Source organism: Lepus europaeus, chromosome 23 (genome assembly GCF_033115175.1).
Source record: "Lepus europaeus isolate LE1 chromosome 23, mLepTim1.pri, whole genome shotgun sequence".
NCBI classification, from domain to species: domain Eukaryota; kingdom Metazoa; phylum Chordata; class Mammalia; order Lagomorpha; family Leporidae; genus Lepus; species Lepus europaeus.
Genome location: NC_084849.1, coordinates 7,852,139 through 7,872,004, shown reverse-complemented (window position 1 = coordinate 7,872,004; position 19,866 = coordinate 7,852,139). Strand labels below are relative to the sequence as shown.

The window sequence follows — 19,866 nt, the reverse complement described above, 5'->3', positions numbered from 1 at the left end:
AGATCAAAGTAGAGAGGTGTGTATACCTTGAATTCCACTCTATCTATGCCAGTCTTTGATCTGCTCCATCACTCTGTCCCCACTCTGTTATTTTAACAAAATCCTGACTTCATATCATTTTAATCAGCCAATTTGGAATTTCCCCAATGTGAAATTTTGCCTAGCGGCTGATTCTATAAGGTAGGAAAAGTTGCTACCCATAGTAGTGATAAATTACTTGCCACCCTCTTTATCATATTCCAGTTCTGTTTCCTTTTTTTCAAGATGTATTTTCTTTCTGTTTGATAACTGCCTTTTCATGTGTCTGCTTCATGTTAAACCCGTATCACGGATGTATATATACTGGTACTCTTTTATACCAAGTATGTTCTTAACAGATGTATGTGAAAGTCGAATGTACAAAAAGATAAATCTTTATATGAAGATGATGCTTCATGTGCAAGTCTTTTTTGTTTTTTAATGATTTATTTATTTATTTGAAAGGCACAGAGGCAGAGAGAATGAGAGAGAGAGAGAGAGAGAGAGAGAGAGAGAGAGAGAGATCTTTCATCCGCTGGTTCACTCCCCAGATGGCTGCAGTGGCTGGAGCTGCACCAATCCAAAGCCAGGAGCCAGGAGCTCCTTCTGGGTTTACTACATGGGTGCAGGGGCACAAGGTCGTGGGCCATCTTCTGCTTCCCCAGGCCATAGCAGAGAGCTGAATTGGAAATGGAGCAGCCAAGACTTGAACCAGTGCCCATATGGGATGACTGCATCACAGGCGATGGTTTTACCTGCTGTACCACAGCACATTCATATATTTTTTTAAAGCTTTATTTATTTATTTTAAAGGCAGAGGCAGAGGGTCTTCCATCCACAGGTTCACTCCCCAAGTGGCTGCAGCAGCCACAGCTAGGCCAATGCGAAGCCAGGAACCAGGATCTTTTTCCAGGTTTACCATGTGGGTGCAAGGGCCCAGGCACTTGGGCCATCTACTGCTTTCCCAGGCCATAGCAGAGAGCTGGTTCCGAAGTGAAGTAGCTGGGACTCGAGCCAGCGCCCATGTGGGGTGCTGGTGCTGCAGGCTGTGGCTTTACTCATTATGCCACAGTGCCAGCCCCACAAAATTTTAATATATTCTTTTAGTGCATATATAAAAAATATACTTTAATATGTAATCAGTAGAAAAATTAATGAGAAATTTTACTTTTTTATATGATTTTTCAAAACCCAGTGTGTATTTTTTGTACCTACAGCACATCTCAATTCATACCAGCTCCCTTTTCAGTGCTCAGTAGCCTGTGGGATATTGGCAGTCATATTGGCACAGACCTGTAGATAGTGGTTGTCTCTGAGGGAGATACAAAGAGGATGAGGTGTTCTTAATTCTGTTCTTTATTTCAGTTATTAATCAGTGCTTGAAGTTAAAAAACTTGTTGCTTTTTGTATTTTTAATGATTGCCAGCTCTGACTCAATTGTATTGTCACTAACATCGATTCTAATGGCCCAGCCATTTGGGGAGTGAACCAGCAGATGGAAAACCTCTCTAGCTGTCTCATCATCTCTCTGTCTGTAACTCTGCCTCTCAAATAAATAAACCTTAAAAAATTTTTGTATTTATTTATTTTCATTTTATTTGAAGGACAAAGAGATTAGAGATCCATCTTTCATCTGCTGGTTGTCTCCCCAAATGTTCACAACGGTCAGGGCTAAGCCAGGCCAAAGCTAGAAGCTCAGAACTCCATCCTGTCCCCCACATGGGTGACAGGAACTCAAGCGATTGAGTCATCATCTGCTACCTCCCAAGATGCACATTAGCCAGAATTTGGATCAGGAGTAGCCAGAACTCCAGTCCAGGCACTCTGATATGAGATGCAGACGTCTCAGTGGCAGCTTAATTGCTGTGCCAAATGCCTACCTTCATGAGCATTTTTTTTTAAAGATTTGTTTGAAAGTCAGAGTTACACAGAGAAGGAGAGGCAGAGAGAGAGAGAGAGAGGTCTTCCATCCACTGGTTCACTCCCTAATTAACCGCAATAGCTGGAGCTGTGCCCATCCGAAGCCAGGAGCCAAGGAACTTCTGGGTCTCCCACGCGGGTGCAGGGGTCCAAGGACTTGGGTCATCTACTGCTGTCCCAAAACATAGCAGAGAGCTGGATTGGAAGTGGAGCAGCCAGGACTCGAACCGACACCCATATGGGATGCCAGCACTGCATGCGCCGACTTTACCTGCTACACCACAGTGCCAGCCCCCTCATAAGCATTGTTTAAAATCAGTTTTAATTTTTGTAAAATGTTATGAAGTATTAATAACTCAAGTAACTTGTATACAAAGACAGTAATTCTGCTGAAATTGAACCATTGTCAGGTAGGCAGTGCCACCCTGTGGAAGCTAAAGTTTATTCATCAATATATGAAGACTGAGGCCGGTGCTGTGGTGTAGCAGGTAAAGCCTCTGCATGCGATGCCAGCATGCCATATGGCGCCAGTTGGATTCCTGGGTGCTCCACTTCTGATCCAGCTCCCTGCTAATGCACCTGGGAAAGCAGCGGAAGATGGGCCAGGTGCTTGGGCCCCTGCACCCATGTTGGAGACATGGAAGAAGCTCCTGGTTCCTGGCATCAGATCAGTCCAGCTCCAACTGTTGTGACCATTTGGGGAGTGAACCAGTGGATGGAAGGTCTCTCTCCCTCTCTGTCTCTCTCTATCTCTATAATTCTGCCTTTCAAATAAAATAAATACATCTTTAATATATTAAAGTAAATATATATATTAAATATTTTCATAGTACAGAATGTGGCTTAGGAGTATTAATGTATAATACATTAAACTTGAACATAATTTACTCTGAACTTTGGATAAATATATGTACTAGTATGTAACATTTAACTACAGGATTAAGAATTACTGAGAAGTTGGTGAGAATGTTCTTTAAATGTGTGGTTTTGTTCCTTTTTTAGGGGTTGCGGATGGTGTAGGAGGATGGAGAGACTATGGAGTTGATCCGTCCCAGTTCTCAGGGACTTTGATGCGTACATGTGAACGCTTAGTGAAGGAAGGACGGTTTGTACCAAGTAATCCCATCGGAATTCTCACCACGAGCTACTGTGAGTTGCTGCAGAATAAAGTACCTTTGCTTGGTAAGTAGGGATCCTATGTGTTTTTCTCTTAGAGAGCCTGCTAAGCAGTTAAGAACAAACCAAGAACATTCCTTGCCACCCCAGCTGTTTTCTGAGGCATTTCCTACTAAGCAGAGTTTGATAATGAAACTGTGGGCTAACTTGAATAGAGAAATTCTTGAGCATCTGTGTAACGAAAGATAGGTACAGGAATGTTCTGACAACATCGTTGATAGAAGCAGAAAACTGGGAACAGCCTGAAAGGCCTTCAGTAGTGCAAATACATTATGGAAAGGAATGACTTAGGGGCCGACACTGTGGCGTAGCAGGTCAACGCCCTGGCCTGTCACGCCGGCATCCAATATGGGCGCCGGTTCGAGTCCCGGCTGCTCCTCCTCTGATCTAGCTCTCTGCTATGGCCTGGGAAAGCAGTAGAAGATGGCCCAAGTCCTTGGGCCCCTGCACCCACGTGGGAGACCTGGAAGAAGCTCCAGGCCCCTGGCTTCAGTCTGGCCCAGCCCTTGCTTTTGGCAGGCATTTGGGGAGTGAATCATTGGATGTAAGATCCTCTCTTTCTCTCTGCCACTCTGCCTTTCAAATAAATTAAAAAATCAATCTTTAAAAACAAAGAAAAAACAGATTCACAATCGTAGTAGTTCTCTCTAAAGAAGGAAGAAGGGGTAAGAATGTGGCCTGTAGAATTAAGTTTATGCAGACACCCCTGGCTACTCACAAGTAATTAGTCTGTGGAGTAGCTTGGCTCAGATTATATCCCTGTTCATCCTGTATTAGAAAACTAAATACCTCCCATTTGTCTGGTAGGGTAATGGAACATCCTTTGGACGACCCTGGGAACTTACTCAGCCTTCTAATAAATTAACAAGCTCTCAGAAAGAGTGTTACTAAATTTCTAGTTACTAGAAGTCCTCCCTTCCAGTTACATCCACATTTGAAATCAGCCCCTGATCAGAGTTAATAGAGATGGCCATGTTGTAAAGTTTGCCTTCAATTTAAATCCTTTGTCTGAAGTTCTTTAATCACTCTGCTATATCTTGACTTCACTGTGTAAGCAGCTTGTTTCCCTTCTAATTGAAGGAAAATCTTGTCTTGCGTGTTCCCTGCTGCCTTGTGTTAATCCCCTGTTTTGGATGTGCAGTCTGGAGTTTATCTGGTGAAATGAAACATCTAGATTCTGTTTCAAGTACCTCTTTGTCAACTTCCTATATGACTTGGGGCAAAACCACTTAATTTGCGACCTTCTTGCTTCATGTATTCCATGGAGAGAGAGCCCCTAAGACACAGATTCAGGGGGCCGATTACTGCCTGTTCTATGAGCTCCTCTGCTGTCTCCCCTACTCCCCTCGTTGACGTCACTTTGGGATAACCAGTTACAAGACACATTACTTTAAACACTTTGGGTTATTTCCATATCTCTACTTCTGTTCCTGTTCACCTTCACATAATTTGGCAGATAAATTTACAATATAGAGGTTTTCTTTTATTGAATATTGTGATGATGTTTGTCTCCTAAGAGACAAGCTGAAGTAATCTTTCCTTGCTGTATTTGACACACAGGCCTGCCTGCCTCTCTCTCTTACCTATTCACACTTCTCTAGGCTGTTTGTAACCAAACTCTACCTTATTTTAGCAAAGACTGGCTGCTGATTTTTACTGAACCTCAGTTATATATAATTGTAAATATTGATAACTTTGCAATATTAGCTAATTTTTTTAATCCAGCAATTGCTAAACTTGCAATGCAGCTTTGTAACCACTTATTTCTTAGACTTTCTAGCAGCTTTGAGGCCTAGGTTCACATCATATACTAATTCTTTAAAAAAAAATTTTTTTTTTTTTTAAGATTATTTATTTGGAAAGCAGAGTTACAGAGAGAGAGAGAGAGAGAGAGAGATCTTCCATCCACTTGTTCATTCCTCAAGAGGCCACAATGACCAGGTCAGATCTAGGAGCTTCATCTAGGTCTCCCACATGGGTGGCAGGGGCTCAAGCACTTGGGCCATCTTCTGTTGCTTTTCCCAGGCCTTTAGCAGGGAGCCGGATTGGAAATAGAGTAGCCAGGACACAAACTGGTGCCCATACGGAATGCAGGTGTCACAGGCGGCAGTTTTACCCACTACACCATAATACTGGCCTCCTGTTTTAAAGTTTAATTGACTTTATTTTCAGTTATAGAGTCAGACATCACTTGGGTTTCATAAAATAAAGTTTCCAACATTCTAATTGTTGACATACATTTCTGAAGACTTCCTGAAGTGAATTTTAAAAAGCCAACATATTGTAGTCTGAGGGGTCTGCCCTCATCGAGTTATCCCTTTCTCTGTTTCACCACAGAAGGCTTGCTAGTAGTTTATTTATTTTTTTAAGATTTATTTATTTATTTGAAAGGCAGAGTTACACAGAGAAAGAAGGAGAGGCAGAGAGAGAGAGAGAGTTTTCCATCCGCTGGTTCACTCCCCAGTTGACCGCAACAGTCGGAGCTGGGTTGATCAGGAGCCAGGAGCTTCTTCCAGGTCTCCCACATCGGTGCAGGGGTCCAAGGACTTGGGTCATCTTCTACTGCTTTCCCAGGCTGTAGCAGAGAGCTGGATTGGAAGTAGAGCAGCTGGGACTTGAACTGGCGTCCATATGGGATGCCGGCACTGCAGGCAGCAGCTTTACCTGCTATGCCACAGTGCTGGCCCCAGCTAGTAGTTTATAAAATATGAGGCTGAGCAAGAAGAGAATTTCCATGTCAGTGTGCGGGGCTTGCCTGGGAGCCACCCGGGTGGTTTTCTGAACATGCAGCACTGTCGTTTCCGTCACCTCGTTTCTTCCTCGTCGCCTGCTTGTCCTTTCCAAACGTGACAGTGAGGATCCCCCTCCCAGTGTTAGACTGTCTTGGGGCCTGACTCACACTACACATTAGTAATTTGAATACCTCCAAGCCCAGAAGATTCTGTGAGGCTCTGCGTGTGTTCACGGTGCTGCTCTCAGTGCTGGAGCTCCTTACTCTTGAGGACCATTCTGATTCTAACTGAGCAGGTTACTGCCAGGGGGCAGCGAAATGCTGGCCTGGGTTTGTCGGTGAGTAATAATGAGTCAGTATGAGTCACTCCTGCAGCAGAATTCTCAAGGCTGTGCTGCTCATCTGTCGTTTTTCATCCTTAGAACTTAACTTCCTGCGGTTGTGGATCTTATGTCTGGCGATCCCAGTAATGATAACTGGCTGGAGTGTTGGTGCAGTGAGTCAGGAAGGACAAGGAGCTGGTGGTCGCTTCTCTGCAGTAAGCCATAGAGCAGGCTCTCTGACAGCACTGCCGTTACAGCGCACGGTGCTGTTGTTGCCGTTCAGTGGGCAGGACTGGGTGGCTCAGAGTTAGTGTCAGGTCAGTCCCAGGTGCACATATGGTAGGTGTCTTAATGTTAGAGTGAGAAGGATGCTGTAGTTAAGTTTCTAAAATTTTACATTTTCCAGTAAAACAACATTAATAACAAAAACTACCCATAACTCCACTAAGAAAATTATTACTGTTTTAGTGATTATGTTCCCGCAATTTTTTCTGTATATAATGCAGAAAATAATTATAACTTGAATGGAGTCCACTGTGTGCACACAGCAGCTCCAAGAAGTAGGTGTATAGGTCCTTTGATTCCCCATTTTGTTAGGAGGAAATAGGCCTTGAGGGAGTAAGTGCTTTGCTGTGTCTGTCAGCTAGAAAATGGTGGTGTACTGGGATTTAACACAGATGGTTCCAAAGCCTGTTTGTTTTGTTTTGCTTTTGAACTCTTAACAGTTTAAACTTTACCTCCTGATTTTTAAAAAAATTATAATAGTAAACATCACTGTTTTTAAAATTTTTAAATTAATTGCGTTTATTTGAGAAGCAGAGAAAAAGAAATCTCCTATGTACTGGTTCACTCCTTAAATGCCTGCAACTGTTGGGTCTGGACGATGCCAAAACCGGAAGCCAGAAAACCAGTCTGGGTCTCACACATGGTTGGCAGGGACCCAGGTACTTGAGCCATCCCCTGCTGCCTCCCAGAGTGTGCGTTAGGAAGCTAGAATTGGTGACAGAGCCACAACTCGGCCCACACGCTCTGAGATGGGTGAGGATTTCCCAAGTGGTACTTTAACTGCTGTGTGCCAAACACTCCCCTCAGCGGGGCTGTTTCTGACGTATGGTGTTTTATATTCTTGTTTTTTTACAAAAGATTTATTTATTTAAAAAGTACAGTTTCAGAGGGAGAGATAGAGAGATCTTCCATCCACTTGTTCACTCCCCAGATGGCCAAAACAGCCAGAGCTGGGCCAGGCCAGAGCCAGGAGCTTCATGGTCTCCCACATGGGTGCAAGGACCCAGATACTTGGGCCATCTTCTGCTCTCCCAGGTGCATTAGCAGGGAGCTGGATCAGAAGTGGAGCAGCCGGAACTCAAACCAGTGCCAATATGGGATGCCGGCACTGCAGGTGGTAGCTTAACCCACCGGGCTACAACACTAGCTCCGGTTTCTTATGTTTTGATATGACCTTTTTCTTAAAAGGGATTTTTTTTTTGACAGGCAGAGTGAATTTTTTTTTTTTTTGTTTGACAGGCAGAGTGGATAGTGAGAGCGAGACAAAGACAAAGGTCTTCCTTTTTGCCGCTGGTTCACCCTCCAATGGCTGCTGTGGCCGGCACATCTCGCTGATCTGAAGCCAGGAGCCAGGTGCCTCTCCTGGTCTCCCATGCGGGTACAGGGCCCAAGGACTTGGGCCATCCTCCACTGCACTCCCGGGCCACAGCAGAGAGCTGGCCTGGAAGAGAGGCAACCGGGATAGAATCCGGCGCCCCGACCAGGACTAGAACCCGGTGTGCCGGCACCGCAAGGCAGAGGATTAGCCTGTTAAGCCATGGCGCCTGCCAAAAGGAAATTTTTTAAAAGATTCATTTTATTTATTTGAATGGCAGAGTTAGACGGAGAGACAGAAATCTTCCATCCATTGGTTTACTCCCCAAATGGCTGCAACAGCCAGGACTGGGCCAGACCGAAGCCTGTAGCCAGGAGCTGCTTCTGAGTCTGTCACGTGGATGCATTAGCAGGGAGCTGGGTCAGAAATGGATCAGCCAGGACCAGCCTGTACGGGTGCCACTGCTGCACGTGGCCATTTTACCCACTGTGCCACAACAGCAGCCCCTAAAAGGAAATTTTAATACCAGTCTGCATTCGACTTATGTCATGGAAATTATCATCTTTCTTTTCCAAAGAGATCTCTGCAGTGTAATTTTAATGGCTATTGAATAAACTGAGACTGCTTGATGTGACTTAACTGATTGTGATTCTTAGAAACAACTCTAAGATAGTTAATATCATCCCTATTTTTTTATAAAAGGTTTGTTTATTTATTTATTTGAAAGGCAGAGTTAGTGGCAGAGACAGAGAGTTAAAAGAGAGGTCTTCCGGCCGGGGACGCTGCTCATTAGGCTAATCCTAGTGAGCACTCCAGGTTCTAGTCCCGGTTGGGGCGCGGGTTCTGACCCAGTTGCTCCTCTTCCAGTCCAGCTCTCTGCTGTGGCCCGGGAGTGCAGTGGAGGATGGCCCAAGTGCTTGGGCCCTGCACCCGCATGGGAGACCAGGAAGAAGCACCTGGCTCCTGGCTTCGGATTGGCGCAGTGCGCTGGCTGTGGCAGCCATTTGGGGGTGAACCAGCAGAAGGAAGACCTTTCTCTCTGTCTCTCTCATTGTCTAACTCTGCCTGTCCCCTCCCCCCCCCCCCAAAAAAAAAAGAGGTCTTCCATCCGCTGGTTCACTCCCCAAATTACTGCAGCGGCCAGGGCTGAGACAGGCCAAAGCCAGGAGCCTGGAACTTGATCTGGGTCTCCTGTGGAGACGGCAGGTGCCTGTGTACTTGGACCATCTTTTTTTATAGTTTTAGAAACTGAGGCACAAAGAGATTGATTTACCCCAGGTCACACAGCTGGTAAATGGCAGAGCTGGGATTCTGACCAAGCAGTTGGATTCCAGCATCTATACTCCTAAGTGTTATATGGACATGTGTGTGTTATAGTTTATTCATTCCCTGCTTGTGGATGTTTTGATTGTTTGCAGTTTCTCCTGATTAAGTACCTTTTTGTGTGTGTGTGTGTGCTTAAGTCTTGGTTGCATTGCTAATTATTTCCTTAATAAATTCTCATAAGTGGAATTGCTAGATTAAAATACATATACATTTTTCAGAACAATATTACCCTTCAAAACTTTGAAAAAAAAATTTAAATTGTTCATTTTCATCTACTTGAAAGGCAAGGTGACAGAGAAAGAGAGACATCTTTCACCTGCTGGTTCACTCCTCAAATGCCCAGAAAAACCAAGGCTATACCAGGCCAAAGCCTGGACCCTAGAACTCCATCTGGGTTTCCCTTGCAAGTGGCAGGGACCCAAACCCTCGAGCCATCATCTGCTGCTTCCTAGGCACATTAGCAAAGAGCTGGATTGGAAGGTGAGACTCCAGGGCTCGAAATGGTGTTCTGATATGAGATGGAGGAGTCCCAGTCAACATCTTAAGCCACTGCACCTCAGTGCCCTCTCTCAGAAAAGTTGAAGTTTACACTTCAACACCACAAAGTAAGAGTGCACGTATTTTATGCGCTTCTGCCAACATCATGCATTATCTTCTTTTGACTCTTGTTACACTTACAAGTAAAAATGTTTACTACTGGGGCCAGCACCGTGGTGCAGTAGGCTAATCCTCCTCGTGTGGCGTCAGCATCCCATGTAGGCACTGGGTCTAGTCCAGGTTGCACCACTTCCAATCCAGCTCTGTGCTGTGGCCTGAGAGGGCAGTGGAAGATGGCCCAAGTCCTTGGGCCCCTGCACCCGCATGGGAGACTGAGAAGAGGCGCCTGGCTCCTGGCTTCAGATCTGCGCCGTTCCGGCCGTTGTGGCCATTTGGAGAATGAACCAATGGAAGGAAGACCTTTCTCTGTCTCTCCTTCTCACTGTTTGTATCTCTACCTCTCAAAAAAAAAAGTTTACTACTGAGATGATCTTTTTTCATTTATTTACAGACCATTTACATTTATTTTTTGAACTGACATTTTTTAATTTTTTTTTTTTTAATATTTATTTGAAAGAATTACAGGGGGAGAGAGACAGAGAGAGAGAGAGGTCTTCCATCAGATGGGTCACTTCCCAATCAGCCATAACAGCTGGAGCTGCGCCAATCCAAAGCCAGGAGCCAGGAGCCTCTTCCGGGTCTCCTACGCGGGCACAGGGGCCCAAGGACTGGGGCAAGCCTCCACTGCTTTCCCAGGCCATAGCAGAGAGCTGGATTGGAAGTGGAGCAGCCAGGTCCCGAACTGGTGCCCATATGGGATGCCGGCGCTTCAGGCCAGAGCATTAACCTGCTGTGCCACAGCACTGGCCTTTTTTCATTTTAAACAAGAAGTTTAGAGAGTAATTTATCCCTACTTAAAGAGAGATTGCCCTACATGTAACAGCTACAAACAAAAAAGTTATAAAATTATCCTTGGTTTTACAATGATAACTGAAAAACATTTAAATTCTCTAATCAAACAAGATATGCAATGGTTTTTATGTTGTTGGATTTTTGTTGTTGTTGTTGTTTTTGTTGTTGTTGTTGTTGTTAAAACAGTAAGAGCAAAATACCTTACCGAAATATAGAGCTAAATGAGCATGCCACTAATGGAGAAAGGGGATATTTTCATAGAACCAGTATTTTTCCCCATTCCATCTCCATTTCATGTCAGTGAGAACATACCACTGGCCACTTAGTTTAAAAAAAAAAGAAAGAAAGAAAAATGCAGTGTGCTTGTGCACATAGACCAGGTACTTTATGTGCAGTAAAGGAATGAGGAAGGGGAAGTGAAAGAGTAGAGGAAACTGTGCTGCAGTGGTCAGGGTGTGATGGAAGCCGTCGCAGTGTTCAGGTTGAGAGTGTGTTCTTGGTCTGTAAGGACAGAGTTCTGGAGTAAAACAGCGGGTTCCCTTTTCAGTAGACACCGCCCATCTGCTGCTGGAACACATCAATCGTATCTTTGTCCTCCATGGCCAACTGTGCAGGTGTGTCTGATTCATTGATTGGCTGCCCGTCAGATAGGATGTGATCAGGCTCATTGACATAAGAACAGGCTTTCATTAGCTCCCTAAGTGGTGTGTGCCTCCTCATCTTAAACTGCCCGCCACCTGCACGTTACCCTGATCCCTCAGTCCTGACTCTCGGGCTTTCCGTCGGCCGTGCCGAGCGCCCGAGTCTCTTCAGCTAACACTTCATAAAAGAGGGGCCAGGCTCACCAGCGAGCTCAAGCAGTGCTGCACTGCCTTTCTTTCTGTTTTGCTGTTTTCCAGTCGAGGTAGTTGGACTTACTGAGTTCTTGGAAGTGGTCTCTTGCGGTGCTTCTGCAGACCGAGGGAAATTGTGCAGCAAGGCCGTGTGCTCTGAGGGCACACAGCGCTCTTAGCTCACTGCGTGGACGGTGGGCTCTGCCTGCTGAACGTTGGTGCTCTCTGTCAGTTGAACAAGATGATCCACAGCTGCCTGTGAATATTGGTCTTATCACTTTATACTACCATTAGTCTCCAAAAGATGTTCTTTATTACCTCAACAGATGGAAATTTGGTTTAAAATTATACTTCTGTGCCCTGTCTTAAGTATTAATGAATTTTGTGAGGAAGGGTTCCTGCCAGTGACCAATGAGACATGTCAGGAAGACGTAGCATTCTCATCTGACATCTGTGTATCAGAGTTTAGTGTCTAACACCGGCTTCTGAGCCTTGGCTTAGGTTAGAGCACTGTTGAAATGAAGTGGTGTGACTAGATACAGTCATTTTTACTGCTGTTTGTATCTGCAGATGGAAGCATTCTGATCACTACTGGCCCCTTTAGTATGTGCAATGTGAATCCCATTTTCTTTCCCCACCATGTTGACCATGATAAGGTCATTATTCACTTTTTTTTTTTCTTAAATACTTATTTATTTATTTGAAAGAGTTTGACAGAGAGAAGGAGATGCAGAGAGAGAGAGAGAGAGAGAGAGGTCTTCCATCTCTGGTTCACTCCCCAGATGGCTGCAATGGCTGGAGCTGCACTGATCTGAAGCCAGGAGCCAGGAGCTTCCCCCAGGTCTCCCACATGGGTGCAGGGGCCCAAGGACTTGGGCCATCTTCTGCTTTCCCAGGCCATAGCAGAGAGCTGGATCGGAAGTGGAACAGCCAGGACTTGAATCGGCATCCATATGGGATGTCAGCACCGCAGGTGGCGGCTTCAGCCATTGCGCCATCGCTCCGGCCTGTTCTCATTTCGTAGCACATGTAAAGCACAGCTCATGCCCTGTTAGGCAGAGATGAAGTCGGCATGCTGTTTGGGGGTCACGTGACAAGGATGTGTGCACAGAGGCAGCCTAGGGAGAGAAAGTAAACGGAAATCCATTTTTTTTCTAGGTAGCAGCACGGCCTGCATTGTGGTGCTGGACAGAACTAGCCACCGCTTACACACAGCGAACCTGGGCGATTCTGGCTTCCTGGTTGTGCGGGGTGGTGAAGTTGTGCACCGATCGGATGAGCAGCAGCATTACTTCAACACTCCATTCCAGCTCTCAATCGCTCCACCGGAAGCAGAGGGCGTTGTCTTGAGTGACAGGTAACCTGGTAACCTGCCCTCTCATCCACAAGTCCCTTCCCGTCCCCTGGAATACAGCGGGGATGGGAATTTTCCATTTTCATGTAAGAAAAGACTTAGTGAGAATGTTCTCATCAAGAGGACCTTTTAAGTTGAATTTGAAAGATATTTTGCTTCAACTAGATATTATAGCCAGTTTGCTTTCTGATAAACAACCAGCAATTAAACAAGACTATTTCAGGCTTACAGTGTATCAGTTTTTCATGCCAGCCCCATTGAGATATACAGTGTATTTGTTAAATTGTGCTAGAGAAATGAGTCATTGTTTTGCCATTGCCTGTATAGGGTATCGTTAGGGAAAAGAACGAAACAGACATGTGCTTTGTTGGTCGGAATTACTTGCTGATCCTCAAGGCTGCTGCTGATACGCATCAGACAGAACTTGAGGAAGTGGAATAGAATGATCTTGGATACGTTCTGTGATGACAGTGTTGGAATAATCTCTTTTTTCTGACATCTTTTTTCGGTTCTTTTTATTTTTTAATATTAAAAAAAAAAAAAGGCAGAAGACAGAGAGCTCCAATCTGCTGGTTCACTCCCCAGTGTCCACAGTACCCTGGAAGCCCAACCAGGAACCAGGAACTCAGTCTAGGTTTCCTGTGTAGATGGCAGAAGCACATTGACGTGCTCCTTTCCAGGGTGAACATCAGGATGCTGGCGTCAGGACCAGACCAGGGCTTGAAGGCAGGCCTCTGACACAGCAGGCAGGCGTCCTAACCAGCGTCTTGACTGCCAGGCCATTTTATTTTTAAATTGTCAAGAACCTTTCAAGACAATTGGTACTTTTAAAAATTACCATTCAGACATTATCTTTTCTTAGATGAGGGTACAGAGTAAGGCCAAAGATAGTCTCAGGTTTCACTGCACTTTAAAAGATTACAGAGTCTGGCACAAACATCATTTGCAGTTTACGATGGGTAATGAACCTTTTGTTAAAAGTATCTACCAAGTGGCCAGTGCCACCATGGCTCAATAGGCTAATCCTCTGCCTGCAGCACCGGCACCCCAGGTTCTAGTCCCGGTTGGGGCGCCAGATTCTGTCCCGGTTTTTCCTCTTCCAGTCCAGCTCTCTACTGTGGCCCGGGAATGCAGTGGAGGATGGCCCAGGTCCTTGGGCCCTGCACCCGCATGGGAGACCAGAAGAAGCACCTGGCTCCTGGCTTTAGATCAGCGAGGTGTGCCGGCTGCAGCACACCAGCCACAGCGGCCATTGGGGAGTGAACCAACGGCAAAGGAAGACCTGTCTCTGCCTCTCTCTCTCTCTCTCACTGTCCACTCTGCCTGTGGGGGAAAAAAAAAGTATCTACCAAGTGTTTTTATTTCTTTCTTTTTTTTTTCTTTTCTTTTTTTTTTTTTTTTTGAAGTATTTACTTATTTGTAAGTCAGAGTTACAGAAAGAGAGGGAGAGAGAGAGAGAGGTCTTCCATCCACTGATCCACTCCCCAAGTGGCCACAATGGCCAGGGCTGGGCCAGGTCAAATACAGGAGCTTCATCCAGGTCTCCCATGTGGATGTCAGGGGCCGTCTTCCACCGCTTTTCCCAGGCCATTAGCCAGGAGCTGGATTGGAAGTGGCGCATCCAGGACACAAACCATTGCCCATGTGGGATGCTGCCATCACAGGTGGAGGCTTTACCCACTATGCCACACTAGCCCCTGCTTTTTTTGTTTGTTTGTTTATTTAATTTTTTGTGGTGGTGGTGGTGTTTTTGAAGGCCAAAATGAGAGAGAGATCTTCCATCCACTGGTTCAATCTCCAAATGTCCACAACAGCCAAAGCGAGGCCACACTGAAGCCCAGAGCCTGGGTCTCCCTCGTCGTGAGCCATCCCCTGCTGCCTCCCAGCGTGTGCATGAGCAGGAAGCTGATTCAGAGCTGGAGAGGGACTCAAATCCAAGCACTCTGACGTGGAATGGGGGGATTGCAAGTGGCAACTTAACCCCTGTGCCAAATGCCCAGTGGCATTGGTCTGTGTGTGTGTGAATTTAACAGCTCTTACTAAAGAGGATCTTAGGTCCACTTGTAGATAAGATGAGGATAATTGTGGACTTTGCACCTGAACTGAGTGTGCTGTATAATTAGGCATTCAGTGTCACCCACCTAAGACTGCTGTTACTGTCCCCCGAAGAGAAGAAAGCACTTTTTACTTTGCGTTGTGAGCAGGTTACCATAATTGGAAGAACTTCTGACTATAGATTCTCCTTCAGTTGTCTGTAACACTCATGAGTACTAGCCACACTGGAGTAGGGGAAGCTCAGGACCCCGTGGCCTCCATGGGTACCAAACTCACCTAACCGTTTTTGGAGAATGGTGCTTCCATTTTCCTTCATTTGACACTTCCTGTTTGGGCACTATTATCTCAACACTATCTTTCGGACACTCTGCTGCCTGCCAGCGAGGTGGCGGTGGCGGCTTCCCCTGGAGCCCAGAGACAGCTCAGTAGCATGTGACTGTGGCTCATGTTTCAGGCAGTTAAACGTTTCCAGCAGCACAGTGTGTTCAATCGAAATGGGCAAAACTGCAGCTGGCGGAACACCAAGCCCGTGGGTGGGAGTAGTAGGAGAGGACAGGCCGTCCAATGGGAGCAAGTCTCTCACAGGCAGACTAGCGAAGGACACTTGTGGGGAAAGGACCAGCTCAGCATAAAACAGGCCGGCTGTCCATCATGCGCGCTTCCAGACAAACTCCTTGTCAGAGACAGCCGATGAGGGTGTCTCGCGTTGTTTCTCTTTATTCCCCAGAAAGAATTGGCCTGGTTTCCCCGTTTTACAGTCTTTTTCCTTGTCTTGCTGCTGCATCTAGCTTTTCAGTTACTGTTGCTCTTGTCTGTAGTGTTTCAACCTTAACTTACAAGTTCCTTTGGCAGCTGTTTTTACAAAGTACATGTTCTATGTTGCCTGCTAACGCATATACAGAACTGTAGAGGTCCCTCTGCTTTCCTTCGCCAGGGGAGATGGACAGAAGTTTCCTGTCACCTGTGGGAATTCTGGTGGGAGTGGTGCCGCTTCTCTTTGTGCTTTTCTCACACTTTGTGACGTGTTGGTGACACACATGTTGGGACTTGCCTTTGGTTCTGTCCCCTCCCTCTTGGGTCAGTGTCTGGTTTTTCTTTCCCCTGCTCTTGTTCCGTGAGGTCAGGGAAAAGCAGAATGCCGGGCATCTCCCCTTTGCCCTTGGAGCTCTGGAAGCAGTGACACTGGCCTTCGGAAGGTGCTCAAGAACCAGTCCCAGGAGGCCGTGGCCTCTCTGAGCCTGGTCCTTTGTCCCCATCTGGCTGCTTCCCATCCCTAGGTCTATTTCCATCAGTCATTGTCAGAGAAAAAGGGCTCCTGTCTGCTTTTTAAGAATTTGTACACGAAGAGCCGTAGTGAGAAACCCACGTCCTCCTGCCCCCACAGGCGGCCTGGGAGCGTGTCTGCGTCTCTGCAGATAGGAGCGGCTACCTCTGTGAGTAGCCCCCCTTTTATACAGCTGGTCGTCGCAGATGCTACGCAGCCTTCCTTCCTTTCTTTTTGTTTTTTGTTGAAAATTTGAAAGTCAGAATTAGAGAGAGACAGACAGAGAGACCTTCCATCTGCTGGTTCACTCCTCAAATGGCTGCAATACCCAGGGCTGGGCCAGGCCGGAGCCAGGAGCTTCCTCCAGGTCCCCCACGCAGGTACAGGGCCCCAGCACTGGGGCCGTCCTCCACTGCCTTCCCAGGTGCATTAACAGGGAGCTGGATCTGAATTGGAGCAGCTGGGACTTGAACCAGTGACCTTACGGGATGCCAGCGGCTTTGCAGGCAGAGGCTTAACCTGCTGTGCTGTAGCACCAGCCCCTTCCTTTCTTCTTTTAACGTTATTTTGAAGATTTTTTTTCCTCCAACTTTGAGAGTCAGATATTTGTTTCTTCTTTCACTTCATCATTCAGCAGCTGTTTCTTGAAGACCATGTGCCAGACGTACTAACAAGTAAATCCAAAGTGTGACAAGCGCTCTGTGACCCCTGGGGGACAAGTCGTGACAGTTGATTCTTACAGGACCCACCCTTACTCTTAACACAGCATCCTGAGAGCCAGAGCCAGTGGTGAGGGAGGCTGATGAGTGAAAATGAGTCGGGGAGGGTGGCTTTGGCTCTGAAGCTGAGGAAGGAGTCATCCCCAGCAGTGCCGTGGAGGCGCGCTAGCTGTGCTCGGAGAGACCTCTTCCTGCTCTGAAGCCACCTGTGGCAATCGCTGCATTGGTTTTACTCTGGTCTCAGGAAAGCTTTTCAAACATTTAGAGTGGCCTTTTCAAGGTTAGGAATTTCAGAAGGACTTTTCTATTGATGCCATTATTATAAATTAGTTTTTCTTAAAGGAAATTGTGAAATAGTGCCTGTGGGAAACCTTGACCTGCGTCTCTCAAGGCCTTTCTTAACTCTGCGCTCCCTGTCCCCGCCTCAGCCCGGATGCCGCTGACAGCACGTCTTTCGACGTCCAGCTGGGCGACATTATCCTGACGGCCACAGACGGACTCTTTGACAACATGCCTGATTACATGATCCTTCAGGAGCTGAAGAAGCTGAAGGTAACGACTCCGAGGTCGGCCTCTCCGGGCCGCTGAGTCCTGTTGATTCCATTTTATTTTTCTCTCTGTGGTTTTAGAGAAAACTGTTTTTGTGAACTTCAGGAAAATCCTAACAGTTCTGTCTCGGGCAATTATTAGTGGAAGCATTCACAGTGGAGAACTGAGGGGAGGAGAGCCTTCTTGCCTTGGCCTTCGGCGGGGCAGGAAAGGGGCGGAGTCCGGAGGGGCACGGTCTTGGAAGTGTTTGTATTTAATGGTGCTTATGGTATTGGCTCCTTGTGGTCTTTTTCTTCTTTTACTCTTGTTTGTTTGTTTTAAAGGTTTATTTATTTATTTATAAGTCATAAGAGACAGAGGAAGAGAATGAGAGAGTGAGCTTCCATCTACTGGTTCACTCCTCAAATGGCCACAACACCCAGGGCTAGGTCAGGCAGAAGCCAGGAGCCAGGAGCTTCCTCTGGGTCTCGCATGTGGTTGGCAGGGACCCAAACACTTGGGCCATCCTCCACTGCTTTCCCAGGTGCATTAGCAGGGAGCTGCATCAAAAGTGGAGCAGCTTGGCCGGCGCCATGGCTCACTTAGCTAATCCTCCGCCTGCAGCGCCGGCACCCCGGGTTCTAGTCCTGGTTGCTCCTCTTCCAGTCCAGCTCTCTGCTGTAGCCCGGGGGTGCAGTGAAGGATGGCCCAAGTGCTTGGGTCCCTGCACCCACATGGGAGACCAGAAGGAAGTACCTGGCTCCTGGCTTCAGATCGGCGCAGCGCCGGCTGTAGCGGCCATTAGGGGAGTGAACCAATGGAAAAGGAAGACCTTTCTCTCTGTCTTTCTCTCTCTCACTGTCTAACTCTGCCTGGCCAAAAAAAAAAAAAAGTGCAGCAGCTGGGACTCAAGCCAGTGCTGCAGATAGTGGCTTAACTCACTGTGCCACAGTGCCAGCTCCCTCTTTTTGTTCTTATAACACGCCCGTCAGGTATTGAGGCTGGCAAAGACAAGAAATAGTCACATTAGAGTCAGCCCAGAGCGGCAGGCAGCTTGGAGTCTGATGGGACCTGAGCTGTCACCAGTAATGAAACAGTTTGGAATTCTCCCCTGCAGAGTCAAAGGAGGTGAAAACCAGCCTTTCCGTAGGTGCCGAGTACAGGGCAGTGAGTCCTTTCTCGCTAGTTTTTCCCTCTAACTGCTTGCAGAGTACTCCGCTCGCTGTAGAGTGGGGAGGACCAGAGGCCTTATCTTGCAGGGTTGTGGTGAGGACTAACTCAGGCCCCGCAGAGGGGAGCGCAGCACAGCCTCGACTGTGGAGCTCAGTACTCGCAGGTGCTTCTGTGTCGTGGGCACCGTGCTGTGTGGTGACAGGGACGTGGCAGACACGGCCCTTCCTGAAGCTTCAGTTCTGGGGAGCAGATCGTCCAGAGCAGCCGACTGTGAGGCAGTGCTGGTGGTAAATGAAGCCGGTGGGGAACAGAGAGGCTGTGGCTTAGATTGGTCAGGGAAGGTCTCTGAGGCAATGACCATGAAGCAAAAACTATTGTTCAGAGGAAGTGGGGCCTCTGAGTGTGGGCGCCAACAGGGCCTCGTTTTCCCATCCCCGTTTTGCCAAGGGGTAGGGGCAGCGGGCTTGAGGTATGCTCTGGATCACCCAGCTGCATGAGAGTCTGTCCTAGTAGAAAATCGTAAAGGCATTTTCTGTAGAGCAGTCGGCAGCTCTGCCTTGGAGAGCAAACTGCGGGCCAGCACTGCATTCCCAAGGAGGAGGACTTCTGAGGTCATCCTCAAAATGCCATCAGAATCCGCCTTTTTAATCCATCACTTTTGCAAGAAAAAGAATTTCAAATGTGAAAAAAACGAAATTGAGAATCCAAGCATCCAGGTCCAAGGCCAGCCTGTCAGAACTTCCTGGTGGATAGCACTCGTGGCGTCCTGCCTGCTAGTTAGGCACTGCAGTGCTTTGTGTCTGATTAGAATGAAACTTAACGGTGGGAAGCGAGGGGAGGCCGCTGTCCTCAAGTTGATAGTGCAAGAAGCTTACTCGCCTGGAAAACTCCATGTGGCCTGAGATAAAAACAACTCCTCTTTTCATCTTAGAATTCAAACTACGAGAGTATACAGCAGACGGCAAGGAGCATTGCTGAGCAAGCTCACGAGCTGGCATATGACCCAAATTATATGTCACCTTTTGCACAGTTTGCATGTGACAACGGATTGAATGTGAGAGGTAAGCATTCTTTGGGAAGGTCACAGGGACTCACTGGGGACATGGTATCCTCAAGGGGGAGGGGTCTGGGCCGTGGGCCAGACTGCAGGTGTCCTCTGCCGGCCTCCCAGCTGTGAGCCCTGAGCAAGGTCAGGAGGGCCAGGCCGGCGCCAGGCGCCCTGTGTTCCCTGCAGAGATGCCCTCGGGAAGGGAGCGTCCCTGGCCACGGAGGCGGCGGAACCTCCTGCCCTTTACTGCCACCACTGCGCTGCGTGGACCAGAGCCCTGAAGGCTTCCATGCTGCCCGGAGGCCTGGACACTCCTGGCACGCTCCTTGGGCGCTTGCCGCGTCTGACA

The 19,866-nt window shown here is 47.3% G+C and overlaps 1 protein-coding gene across 1 annotated transcript in view; it reads left to right on the top strand.

Moving 5' to 3' along the window:
• PPTC7 (protein phosphatase targeting COQ7) overlaps positions 1–19,866 on the top strand; it is a 60,981-nt gene that overhangs the window by 35,814 nt on the left and 5,301 nt on the right. The window contains exons 2-5 of the mRNA XM_062182259.1: positions 2,941–3,120; positions 12,535–12,733; positions 17,197–17,320; positions 19,401–19,530. Coding sequence (XP_062038243.1) covers positions 2,941–3,120; positions 12,535–12,733; positions 17,197–17,320; positions 19,401–19,530 — 633 coding nt within the window. The remainder of the gene's footprint in view (positions 1–2,940; positions 3,121–12,534; positions 12,734–17,196; positions 17,321–19,400; positions 19,531–19,866) is intronic.